We start from the raw sequence: 12,857 nt of genomic DNA on the forward strand, positions 1-12,857 counted from the left end.
AAAATGCGTATACATTTTTTGGCACCCTCTGTGTGTGTGTGTGTGTGTGTGTGTGTGTGTGTCTGTGTCTGTGTGTGTGTATTTATGTGTATGTATTATACTATTATACTGTTTAACATATTATACTCCTAATACAGGGTCACTTCAGTTATAAGAATGTCTCTGAATTATGTACTATAAAGAAATGAGTCATTTAAGTGAAGGCGATAAAACAATTTTTTGATAATCGTGTATTGGCCTTTAAAGAGCATAAATCTGTTTTTATTGTTCATAACAATGTAGCTGACAGTTTTATTTCAGAAGATTTGATAAAGTTATTTCAAATTTATTACATTTGGAGATAAATCAATATTGATATAATAGGGCAGCTCAAGATTACAAAAGGATTTTTTTAACTTAATTCATAAAACAAGGTAATATTTTGAAAATAAACAAAGTCAAAAAACAAAATATAAGGATTTGAGCTTGAGTTTTAAATTTTTGGCTTTATAACCCGTACATTTGTATTCTTATTTACCTGATTTTAATAGCTTTTATTTGCTTTATTAAAAAAAATAAAAAGATACTAACATAATATTTTCTAAACAAAGGGTTGAACCACAATAAAATAGGACAAATAGAGCATTAATTCTAGTGTTTTGATTTCAGAATTATTTCAGTGATGTAGGAAATTATTTTAGCTTTGGAATGTTTCTCAGCAAGCAATGATATCTCTTTGCCATTAACAGAATTGGAAGTTGCAAGGCTGAGCACAGAAGGAAACTTAGAAGACTTAAAATTTCCAGAAACCATGGGTCATGGAAGCACCATTCAGCTTTCTGCAAATACTTTAAAACAAAATGGCCGAAATGGTAGGTTAGAATATAGGTATTTATCAAGATTGATAGAATTAAACTTGTCATTAGTGTGTTGCTTCTTGGCTTGGAATTTGAAATGTGCTATCCAAAATCTGCTATCCAAATCATTTGTCCTCTGTCTCCTCTCGCTCCTCTATTCTCATTCTCCTGCTCTTCCTTCTCTCCCACACCAGCAGTATTATAATGATATATGTTCTATAAAATTCCCAGATTTGGAAATTGTTCTGTTCCTTTTCAGTTGGCAGTGAAATATCAGAAACGTGAATATGAGAGAAATCAATGAACAACAAAATCCAGATGATCTGACTTTCTTCCTTGAAAGAAGTAACGTTCAATGAGTTGACTGATTTAATTTAACAATTTTTAATGAAAATTTTACTTGCAATTTTAAAATTATGTGTTTTTATTTTTCTTATTGACTTCGTTTTGTTTGTGTTTCTTTGTTTTCCCTTTGCAAAGCATACAGAAAATTTATTGTGAGGAAATGCTTTTGGGTCATGGAACTGGTAAATACCAATCAGTCTGGTAGTGGGTTAAATTCACTGGATATTGTTAAAATTAAATAATAATTTATCTCAGAGAAAGTATGTCTCAAGCCTCACTAATATTAATTTTTTCAAAACATTTTTTTTTGCCAAGGAAGTGAGATCCTTTAACCTGTTGGTGATGGGAAGATGAACCAAAGTCATAACAACCAACTCCAAGCTGATGTTTCATATCATAGGGTGACAATAATATAAAAAAAGAAGAACCTGTTAAGTAATGTCAAGAAAAACAAACTATATTTGTTGTCAGCAGAACAAAATTACTTATAAGTCTTGGAAATCTTATATGGCTGGAGTTATAAATCATTATTATGCTGCTAATTTGACAATGTGAATTTTGAGGCAATAGTAAAATTTTGTATAGAGCAAAATCAGATTCCTGTATTAGTTTCCTAACTGGTTACCCTCCTTCCACATTTGTCCCCAAAGAGCATATCCTATTGTCAAAAGTACATTCTGCAACACATGTCTTGCCAGTTTGCTTCGAGTTACACTTAGAATGAAATCAAATGACTTAGTTAGGCCTACCACATGCTACTTGGTCTCCTTCCTTTCTGTCTCATGTACCCACTGCACATCTGTTCTTAGCGTGTTCTCTGGGATCCACACAGTCTAGTCTCGATTTTCTTTGTTATTTAGATATAATTCACATATAACATTATACGAGTTTCAAGTGTACAACATAATATTCAATATTTGTATATATTGCAAAATGAACAGCACAATAAGTCTACTTAACATTCACCACTATACATAATTATATATTTTTTTCTTGTGATAAGAACTTTTAAGATTGACTCTATTTGAAACTTTCAAGGTATGCAATAGAGTATTATTAACTATAGTCACCATGTTGTATGTTATATCCACACATTTCATTTATTTTATAACCGAAAATTGTGCCTGTTGACCCCCTTCACCCATTTCTCCTACTCCTCTCCCCCTGCCTCTGGCAGCCACCAGTTTGTTCTTTGTATCTATGAGGTTTTTTTGTGTGTTTTTATAAGATTCCACATATAAATGTGATCATGCAGTATTTGTCTGTTTCTGTCTGACTTATTTCACTTAGCATAATGCCCTCAAGCTTCATCCATGTTGTCACTAATAGAAAGACGTCCTTCTTTTATACAGTTGAATAATATTTCACTGTGTGTGTGTGTGTGTGTGTGTGTGTCTGTGTGTGACATCCATGAACACTTACATTGTTTCCATGTCTTGGCTCTTGTAAATAATGCTGCAATGAACATGGGAGAACAGTGTATAGATCTTTTAGAGTTAGTGTTTTCATATTTTGGGGGCAAATACCGAAAAGTAGAATTGCTGTATCACATGGTAGTTCTATTTTTGATTTTTTGAAGTACCTCCATTCTGTTGTCCATAGTAGCTGCCACCAATTTACATTCCCAACAGTGCACAAGTGTTCCCTAGTCTAGTGCTGATTCTATTCCTCGATTTTGTTCCTGCATCTGACTTTTCCATTTACTTGTTTTTCTTTCTGAAATGCAATTTTTACATTTTCTTATATAGAAACTTCTTATTCCCTACTCAGTATAAATCTTACCTCTTTAGGAAGGCTTTCCTTATCTCCCTGAAGTTAGACCACTCTTTACCATTAACCATTTTATGCCAATGCTTCTTCATGGTATTTATTTATTCATTTACCACTATACAAAATTGTACCATATATATCATTATACCATATACACCATATACCATTATACAAAATTATACCATATATATATATATATATATATATATATATATATATATATATATATTATGTTGCCTGCTTATTGTCTACTCAATAAACTCCATGAGAGCAGGGACCTTTTCTAATTTATTCATTGCTTTAACTCTAGTGCCTGATACATGAATGCGCTCACTAAGGATTTATCAAATAAATGTATAAACTTTCCGATGTAAAGCTAATGAAGATTGAAATATGTTTATCATAGTCATACGGTGTTCTGTGTCCATTTATTTTATTTACTAAATTAATGGTGTGTGTGTGTGCATGCGCGCGCGCGTGTGTGTTTGAAGTCACATTGAAGCATTAATTTTGGAGTGGAAAATTGATAACAATTGTATGTGAGAAAATATACTGATAAACAATATGATATAACAGCATGATACTATCCCACAGGTGGAAATTGGTATGAATTGTCTGCCAGTCATAAACCAATTAAACATTGTTACTATCAACAAGAAAAATACATGGATGTTCTTAAAGTTTAGTCTCTAAAAGTCAATATTTGCATATTAAATCTAGAGGGAAAGGGCTGAAATGAAATGCTGCACTGTAACAGTCAAGAAGTATTTAGTGAATTACTATTTTTTTCTTCAGTACTATGTACAGATGTGAATCGGAAATTTGAGAATGCCCCTTTCCTTCATGTAGCTCCTCATAATCTCTTTGCTGGATTACTGCAAGGATAACAGATATCTCATAGAATCATTGAGAAGGCTGGAGAATCAGGCCTCCAAAAACATGCAAGAGCAAGGAGGCTGACAGCTGTCGGTACCATCCCACAGAATCATTGCTGTGAGATGTCACTGCTGCTAAAAGTGAAGCACAAGTGAGGGCTGCTGCTGCTGTACCTCTTGCTTCCTTGTGTCACTAGCTCTTCATATGAAGTTTGAGGTTCCTGCATCTTATTAGATGCATCTTGCTGAGGTGCCCAGAGCAATCTCTTTGCAGGGCAGGCTGGGAAAGCAAATGGATGTACATTTTGTAACTTTAAATCCCTAAGAGTAGAGAATTTTGCAAACATGGGAGCACAGTTTAGATGCTGGACAGCCCCCTCCACCTCAAACAATAATACATTAACATTTCTTTGTCTTTATTGCCACTTGACTCTCTGATTCAGAGACAAAGACTGACTTCCTTGTCTCAGTAACCACAGTAGTAAGGGCAGTACCTGTCATCGGACTGATATGAATTCATAATGGAAGTAAGACATAGGACTTCATTTTTTTAAGAAAGGAAATGATTTTTAAAAATCATGTTAAAAGATGGTTAATTTTACAAGGGATTACATGTAAGAGATTGTCATAAGGGAAAAAATAAGGTGGAAGGACATATGGAGATAGTGACCTTAAAAGAACATACATAATAATTGAGTTTTAACACAGGTGAAAATTTTGAGACCTTTTATATTTTTTAATTGTAATTGAGATAACTTACATATACTAAAATGTGCAGACCTTAAGTGTTTAACATGATGAATCTTACAGTGTACGTTCCTCTGTAATATATAAAATAACATATAAGTCTCTTCTGTTACCCAGAAAATTACTTGGTGCCCCTTTTCAGTCTGCTAATCCCCTCACCCCACCTGATGAAACTATTTTCTTCTCATTTCTATTTCTATAAACAAATTTTGCCTGTTCTTAGACTTTATATAACTGGAATCGTACAATGTGGACTGCTTTCTGCCTATATTCTCTAAGTCCGCATAATATTTTTGGGATTCAGTCGTGATGCTCCATCTGGCAGTAGTTTGTTTTTCATTGATGCATAGTATATTCCATTATATGCTATAATTTATTCTCCTATTGATAGGTTTTTGAGTTGTTTCTAGTTTGGTGCTATTATGAATAAGGATGCTATAAACACTCTTTTGTAAGTCTTTTTCTATGTGACTTTATATCTTCACTTATCTGGGAAGGGTAGATATGTGTTTAACTTTATAAAACTTGCAAAGCATTTTTTCCAAATAGTTGGACCATTTTATACTTCCACCAGCAATATACAAGAATTCTAATTGTTCCACATCCCTATAAACTTTAGTGTGGACAGTCTTTTTTTCATTTTTATTTTAGAGATTCTATTAGATATGGAATGGTTTCTCAATGTGATTTTAATTTTTATTTCCATAATTAACGTTGATAATTTTTCACATGTCTCTTAGCCTATTTTATATCTTTTTTTTTTCTCCTAGAGTGTGTGTATTTTGACATTTTAGTGTGGCATTTTACTCTTTTATATTGATAAACAAAAATGCTTTATGTATTCATGATATAAATACACACACACACACACACACACACACACATATTTCCTAGTCTGTTTACCATTTTCTTTTTCTTTTATGGCTAGTGTTTCTGAGTTCCTAACCTCAAAGATAAGAAAGATATCCTATATTTTGTTACAGGAGCTTTATAGTTATGGTTTTTATGTTTATGTCCATGATCTATCTTTAATTAAGTTTGGAGTGTGGAGTGAAATAAGTTTTAAGGGTCACTTTTTAAAATACTAATTTGTAGTTGTTTCAACATCTTTTGACTTTTCTTTCCTCAGGAATGATTTGGCACTTTTCTTAAAAATAATGTTTTATTTTTGTTGTGTGTCTATAGTATGCAGATCTGATTATAATCTAATTAGAATTATCTAATTTAAGTGGAATGTAAAAAGTAATTAAAGTTTCTTCCCAATTTATAATTCACATTTGCATTTATTTTAGGAGAGATCAGAGTGGCCTTTGTCCTGTATAACAACTTGGGTCCTTATTTGTCCACGGAGAATGCCAGCATGAAGTTGGGAACAGAGGCCATGTCCACCAATCATTCTGTTATCGTCAATTCCCCTGTTATTACAGCAGCAATAAACAAAGAGTTTAGTAATAAGGTGTATTTGGCTGATCCTGTGGTATTCACAGTTAAACATATTAAGGTAAGAAAATGTTATGCTAAGTATAGTAGTTCATATTATCTACATTAGTTATAGTATGAACACAAAATATATTAATTTTCTTTTAATGTTTTCCATTGTTTTCTGTATAACAATTTTCTATTATGCGATAGTGGTATTTTTCTCTGAAATGAGGAAGGAGAATATTTCTTCAATATGTAAATGCTTATGGTAAAAACATTCATAGATTGATTTATAAATGCTTCTTCATAATTCAAAAGAGCTAGCAATATGTTCAGTAAAACTGGACATGGTTTCACATATGATTTTACAAGTAATTATATCTCTATGTGTAGTTAATATTTTTGTGCATATACAAACATTGTATTGTAAATTGAGCAAATAATGCTAAAGACCATCTTTTCAGAAGTTGATTCTTTAGAGCAATTGACTGTGTTTTGTGTGTGTGTGTGTGTGTGTGTGTGTGTGTGTGTGTTTGTTTTTTGGTTTTTTTTAAGGTAAATTGGTTTGGGTTTGCTCTTATCTGAGCTTGACTGATATAAAGCCTGAGTCTAGTGAACTGGGGAGGGCCAGCCCTGGTAAGGCCTCTTCCTAGATAGCATGTGCACTCCATCATAGCATTTTCAATTTACAGCAAACTTCAGTGGTTAAAACAAAAATGTACAATATAATATCTGTAAAGAAATTGGAGATAAATGCAGGAAAAGCACGGAAAAACGATGCATTCCTACCAGAATGACACCTACCTAAAATAAATTGCCAACTTATAAATGGAATAGGTAAAACATGGTAAAAACATAGAGGTGAGCACATCAGGTTTAGAAACAGGAGTTGGAATCAGCGTTCTCAAGGGCACTGTAGTGTACTTGCAAGAATCCTAGAATAAGAAAATAAAATGTCCAGGGGAGGTACTTTTGTTACAGACCACTGACTCTAGTTCAAGACGTGTGCTGCTAATACACTAGTCACTAATCATTTGTGCTATATAAACTTAAATCACTTAAAGTGAAATAAAATTAAAAGTTCAGTTCTGTAGTCACACTAGCCATATTTCAAGGTCTTAATAGCGCACATTGTTAGTGGTTACAATATTGGATACCACAAGTCCAATACATCATCACAAAAAGTTCTATTACTGCTGTTCTAAAGAAAATCCAGAATGTAGGTGACACTTGGAAGAAACATTCCTTATATACATCTAGCTTTCACTTTTGATATCCCTCACCAAGCCACCTATGATGAAGCACTAGGAATGAAGACACATGGATGAAACACAGTGCTAGCTTTTTTTTGTCTTTGTTTCTTTATTTCTAAGAGCATATAGCCCTTTCACCTGGGAATGTCCCTTCTTTTGAATTAACTGCTAGGATCACTTACATTATAAATAACCAGAGGCACTTATTGAGTATAACTGGCCTAGAACACAGCCCTTACTCAGTAATTATCTCTGCCAACACAGGCCTTGGTTGATGTAGAAGGCAAAGAAATAAATCAACTTCCTGGCCTCCATGTCTTTCCATATGGGTCCAGAATTGTCTTTTAGAAGCTAAATTGCTGCACTATTTCTGAATATCACTAACTTATGCGGTTACCAAGTCCTCTGTTACAAAGGTTTGGCCCCCGAAAGATTTCCAGGATGGAATTTTTAATTCCCTGCCATTAATACTCAGACTAGGACTTAGTATCAGAATTAAGCAGGCTTTCTTTTGCTTCCCCAAATTGTTTCTGCGTGTGTTTCCAGACTGACTTCTTTGCTTTCTCACTTTTTTCCAATGACTGAAAATAAAATTGTTGCAAATTGCTTTTTCAGCCCTTAAAGTCCTGTTTATAATCATCCCCGTCATGTTTGAGACCATCAATGAGGCCTCTTCCCAGTCACTGTCCCACAAAGAGATTGCTCTCACCATCAGACGGAGTTATTTCCTCACTAAGAATTTCTCTCACCATCTCTAAAATTTCCAGAGACTACTGTAACTGTGCGGTATAGCCTGTGTATGAAGTCCTTTAGTACATAAATTATACACTATTATATACCACAAAACTAAAACCAGAAACACATTCTTCTCTCCAGGTTTAGCATAAATGTGGCAGTGCTTACCTTGGCCAAACAGACTCTGTCTTAGCGGACCAAATAAACATAACCTAGTAGTATGACTACTAACTCTGCTGCATCAATATGTAAGGCTATTGTACTTTTCAACCATTAAAATCTTGACGCAGTCACTAAGTCAACAACATTAGAGAAGTCATGATCTGTGATTTTGTTTTTAATTATCTTAAACCTTATGATCACACAATTTACAATATTGTGCTGATAGTTTCTAACTCTAATCCTTCTACTGAGTTGCTAAAGCACCGTTACTAATCCCACATATACCATAATAGCACAGTTGTGTTTTTCAATAGCTGTTTAAGAGACAGTCCTGACTGATAACTTAGTCGGACTTAGGAAAGAATTCACAAGTAAACTTTGCTACTATGTCTTGCCTCACTAAATTTTAAAAGCATCAGACCTTGTGGATCATCTATAAAACGTGAGAAGTGTTAAGTATTTTTAATTTGATATTATGCATGAAGCACACAAAACTGTCTTTTATTAAGTATTATAGAAGGCAACAGTTTAGACACAGGGAATTTTAATTAAATAGGCATAGTTAGGACCAAGAAGATAAGGTGGATACTGCCCGTTAATCTTCAAGCCCTTGCCTTTAACAAGTTAACGAACACAACTTACAACACAAGCGAGTCTTGCTGCTCTGAGACAGGGAAGAGAGTTCCTCGGTGTTTAAACATATTGCTCTAAGCAGTTATGTAAGTATATATATAAAAACAGTCTCCTGCAGGTTTTGAGATGGCTTTCACCATTTCTGTGAAAAGTTGAATATTACTAACCTAGTCCAATCATATCTTTAGAAGGGAAAACAGTGATAGCACTTGCTAAACCAAAATTACCATCCAAGTTCAAAAAGTTCATCATATTCATTGAACTACAAGCTGATATTATTTAAATCAAAACTGCCCAAAATAAATATTTCTGTCAGCCATTCATGACCTGAATTCTGATGTGTGAGATCAATTTAAATACGGAACACATTAAAAAGAAAAACGTCATGATACATTTCTGCTTTATAATAAATAAGGCAGTGGCCAGCTATTTCTCATTAGTAGTTTTTTGAGATAAGTTATCAAGTCTGCCCTTTACGAAGTTGTTTTTTTAATGCCAACAAAGATTGTTTTTGTTCTAGGGTTGTTCTTCTCGGGATTCTCCAAATATTCTATCAGTGTCTCCTCTCCCCAGGTGATGCCTTTGTTCTTGTTGGCATCTGTGTGAGAAATTCCAGTGGCCTGATCCGTCTTTTACCCAAATAGACTGTGGATATTTGGTCCCGTCTTATGCTCATCTTCCTTTTCCATACTATGGCACTGGGCACACTTCTGAACAAAATTATTCTTGTCCTTTGCAGTATTATCCATTTTTAAATTTCTCCCCCATTTCATGTGATCCAAAGGTTCCTGCTTACAAGCTGGACGTCCCACTCTGTTGCAATTAACTTCTTTACTCAGTGTACTTTACTTTACTATGAAATTAATAGATATGAGGTTGAGACATTGGTACTAATATATTTTTTCAATATTAATTTTTGAAAAAGTAAACTCACATCTAATCAGAGGGAATAAACAACAACATGTATTCAAATTCAAATAGGAAAACACTGGTAGACATCTCCACAAAAATTGGAAAAGTGTATGAAGCTGTGTTGATGTAAAGGAAATGTCGACCTAATTTATGTGATCATAAAGTAGTTATTGGCTTTATCGATTTTTTTTCCCCCTGTAGCAATCTGAGGAAAATTTCAACCCCAACTGTTCATTTTGGAGCTATTCTAAGCGCACAATGACAGGTTATTGGTCAACTCAAGGCTGTCGGCTCCTGACAACAAATAAGACACATACTACATGCTCTTGTAACCACCTAACCAATTTTGCAGTTCTGATGGCACATGTGGAAGTTAAGGTAAGATATCTACCATAAAATAAAAATGCATACAATCAGGACACTCGCTATAAAAGATCCTAACTTATGGCCAGTCTCACTTCAGAGCTTTTCCACTTTGGTAGTGGTTTTATTCAGGAATTCTCTCTCTGGTGTTCAACCCATAACCTCTTAGATGATTCCAAGAACTCTTTTTTTTTTCTTCTATTATCCATGTAGTTCCTAAAATTGAAGTTTGCTTATGAAATAAGACTTTGTTCATAAAATTTCCCTTAGTCGCCCCTGCTTTTATATTGTTTGAATAAATGTCACACCTCAGGAAGAGGGCAAATAGGACTCCAGAACCAAAGGGCAGTATGGTAAGGTTAGGAACTGGAGTCTGGTATGTCGAAGACTAAGGAATTATGTGTGGGATTGAGTCCTGTCAGAATAATTTAAGAAAGCTGCCTTTAAGTACAATGCATGGTAATGCAGAGGGCTTAGACATTCTAATAGAATATCTAGGGTTTTGTCCATTCAAGAAGACACTGTCCTAAGGAAACATCCAGATAAGTAGTTTCCAAAGTCCGAAACTTCACTAACTGGGCTGCATCAGCCTTTTCCTGGAAGGACTCTGGCTGTCATGATGGATGTGAAGAGGCCTTAGATTTCAGATATATTTAGGATATAAAAATACAATGAACTTCTGAACTTGGTTAGAAATTGATAGATGGGATAATAACAAGAAATTATATACTTGTGAATTCTCTTCTCATCTCCCTGATAATAAATGTAGAGGAAGTATCACTGTCCAACATATTTTGAAAAGGAAAAACTATAGCAAATATATATCTACCTGTTGTCAATGAGCCAAATAGTTTCATCCAAAATTTTCTTTGGCACTGTTGAATTTAGAGATGGTATAAGTATCCCAGAGGGAGACCAAATGCAAGCCCAGTTACACCTTAAGAGTAAATTACCGTAGCTGTGTCAGCACAGTTCAAATTTTGGTCTTTAAAGAACTACAAGTACTTTTTGTCAGAGCATCACAAATTGATCTAGTTTAGCAAGATTGGCTACACGAACAAATGTTAGATTTAAACTTGGAAGGTGTTAGGATGGCTCTGGGATTCTATTTTCAGTTTAGGGAATAAATTCAAACACAGAAAAATGGATCATGTTTGAAGCAAAAACAAAGTATCATTTTGCTCAGTTCCTTGCATGATAGCCTCTACTCAATCTATTATACAAGAATCCTGACTGTGACCATTATTGTGTGTCAACAAGAGATAAAATAAATGAAAATCAATATTTTCCTTTAGCTTTCAGTCACACAGTATATATCTCCGGGATTTCTTATATCATATACTCTTGTGATTGCCTAAGTCAGTCCCATTTTGATCTCACCACATGATGTTGACACTTGAAAAACAAAAAAACAAGCAGGCTAATAGACTAATGTTGAAAACAGAACACTAATTTGTTCGTGCACAGTGAGAAATACAGCAGCCAGTTAGAATATATATTCATGTTTGCTAGTTGTCACTTTCTAACTCTGCAGGAAAATCTATCAAGGAAACAAAGTTATATTTGAGAATTTTTTTTTTTTTTTTCCAAGTCAATGTCCTTTCAGTCTTAGTTGTGGAGGGCGCAGCTCAGCTCCAGGTCCAGTTGCCGTTGCCAGTTGGAGGGGGCTCAGCCCACCATCCCTTGCGGGAGTCGAACCGGCAACCTTGTGGTTGAGAGCCTGCACTCCAACCAACTGAGCCATCCGGGAGGCAGCTCAGCTCAAGGTGCCGTGCTCAATCTTAGTTGCAGGGGGCGGAGCCCACCATCCTTGAGGAATTGAACTGGCAACCTTGTGGTTGACAGCCCACTGGCCCATGTGGGAATCGAACTGGCAGCCTTTGGAGTTAGGAGCTTGGAGCTCTAACCGCCTGAGCCACCCAGCCGGCCATATATTGGAGAATTTTGCTTGCCAATCTTAGAAAGAGAGCAAAGAGATTGGCCAAGAAATGTTGATAGCTATTGCTATTAAGCTGTGGTGCCCTGATGAATGGGGCTTTCACTCTAGGGCTCTACCTGTGCACTGAAGTGTCCTTGTCTATCAACCGTGTCACCTCTCCTGTTCATTCAGCACTCCCTGCATTATTTTATTAATATTTTTGAGTACCTGAGTAGAGGTATTGACATATTGCCTGCTACACAGTAGGTTCTCAATAAATATAACTTCCTCCTTCCCATCTGTCAAAGGTATCACTAGATCCCAGCATTAAAGTGAAGCTTCTGGCCCTCAAGGCACTAACGTTTTTGAGGGGGAATCAAGGCAGAGAAGTGAAGGTGTAGTCATACTTGTGATAAATATTATAATTGGGGACTACACTGTGATTGAGGGACTCAGAGGGGTATCACATCCAAAGTAGGGCTGTTCAGACAGGGCTTATCAAAAAAGCTCTGAAGGATGAGCAGGATGTACTTATAATACGGTAACACGTGCGCCGAGAATTTGTGTTGAACACATTCTTGCAACATTTTCTTCACTTTGTGTTGGGTACACCATTGTCTCTTATTTCTTTCTTCCCTCAGCAACTGGCCCTTCTTAGCTTGCTTTGCTGCTTCCTCGTCATCTCTGTGACCTCTCATTGCTGCTGTGGCCCAGAGTGTAATCCTACATGTAGCCTAGGCACCCTAAGTTCTTTCTCCCCAGGTGATCGCGTATGGTCTCATATGGTTCTAACTATCAGCTCATGAGTCCCAGATTTCTATCTCTGTCCTTAACTACAGATTCAAGGATTCCACGGCTGCCTTGATATATTCACCTAGACTTCTAC

General features: G+C 35.3%; 1 protein-coding gene across 31 annotated transcripts in view; it reads left to right on the forward strand.

Moving 5' to 3' along the window:
- ADGRL3 (adhesion G protein-coupled receptor L3) overlaps nt 1–12,857 on the forward strand; it is a 756,105-nt gene that overhangs the window by 626,624 nt on the left and 116,624 nt on the right. For all 31 annotated transcript variants that reach the window (XM_088791158.1, XM_019743751.3, XM_074324504.2 and 28 more), the window contains 3 exons: nt 729–851; nt 5,866–6,074; nt 9,892–10,068. In XM_088791158.1, coding sequence (XP_088647284.1) covers nt 729–851; nt 5,866–6,074; nt 9,892–10,068 — 509 coding nt within the window. The remainder of the gene's footprint in view (nt 1–728; nt 852–5,865; nt 6,075–9,891; nt 10,069–12,857) is intronic.

The sequence above is a fragment of the Rhinolophus sinicus genome, chromosome 1 (genome assembly GCF_057876585.1).
Source record: "Rhinolophus sinicus isolate RSI-liver-muscle chromosome 1, RSI-T2T, whole genome shotgun sequence".
Taxonomy (NCBI): Eukaryota; Metazoa; Chordata; class Mammalia; order Chiroptera; family Rhinolophidae; genus Rhinolophus; species Rhinolophus sinicus.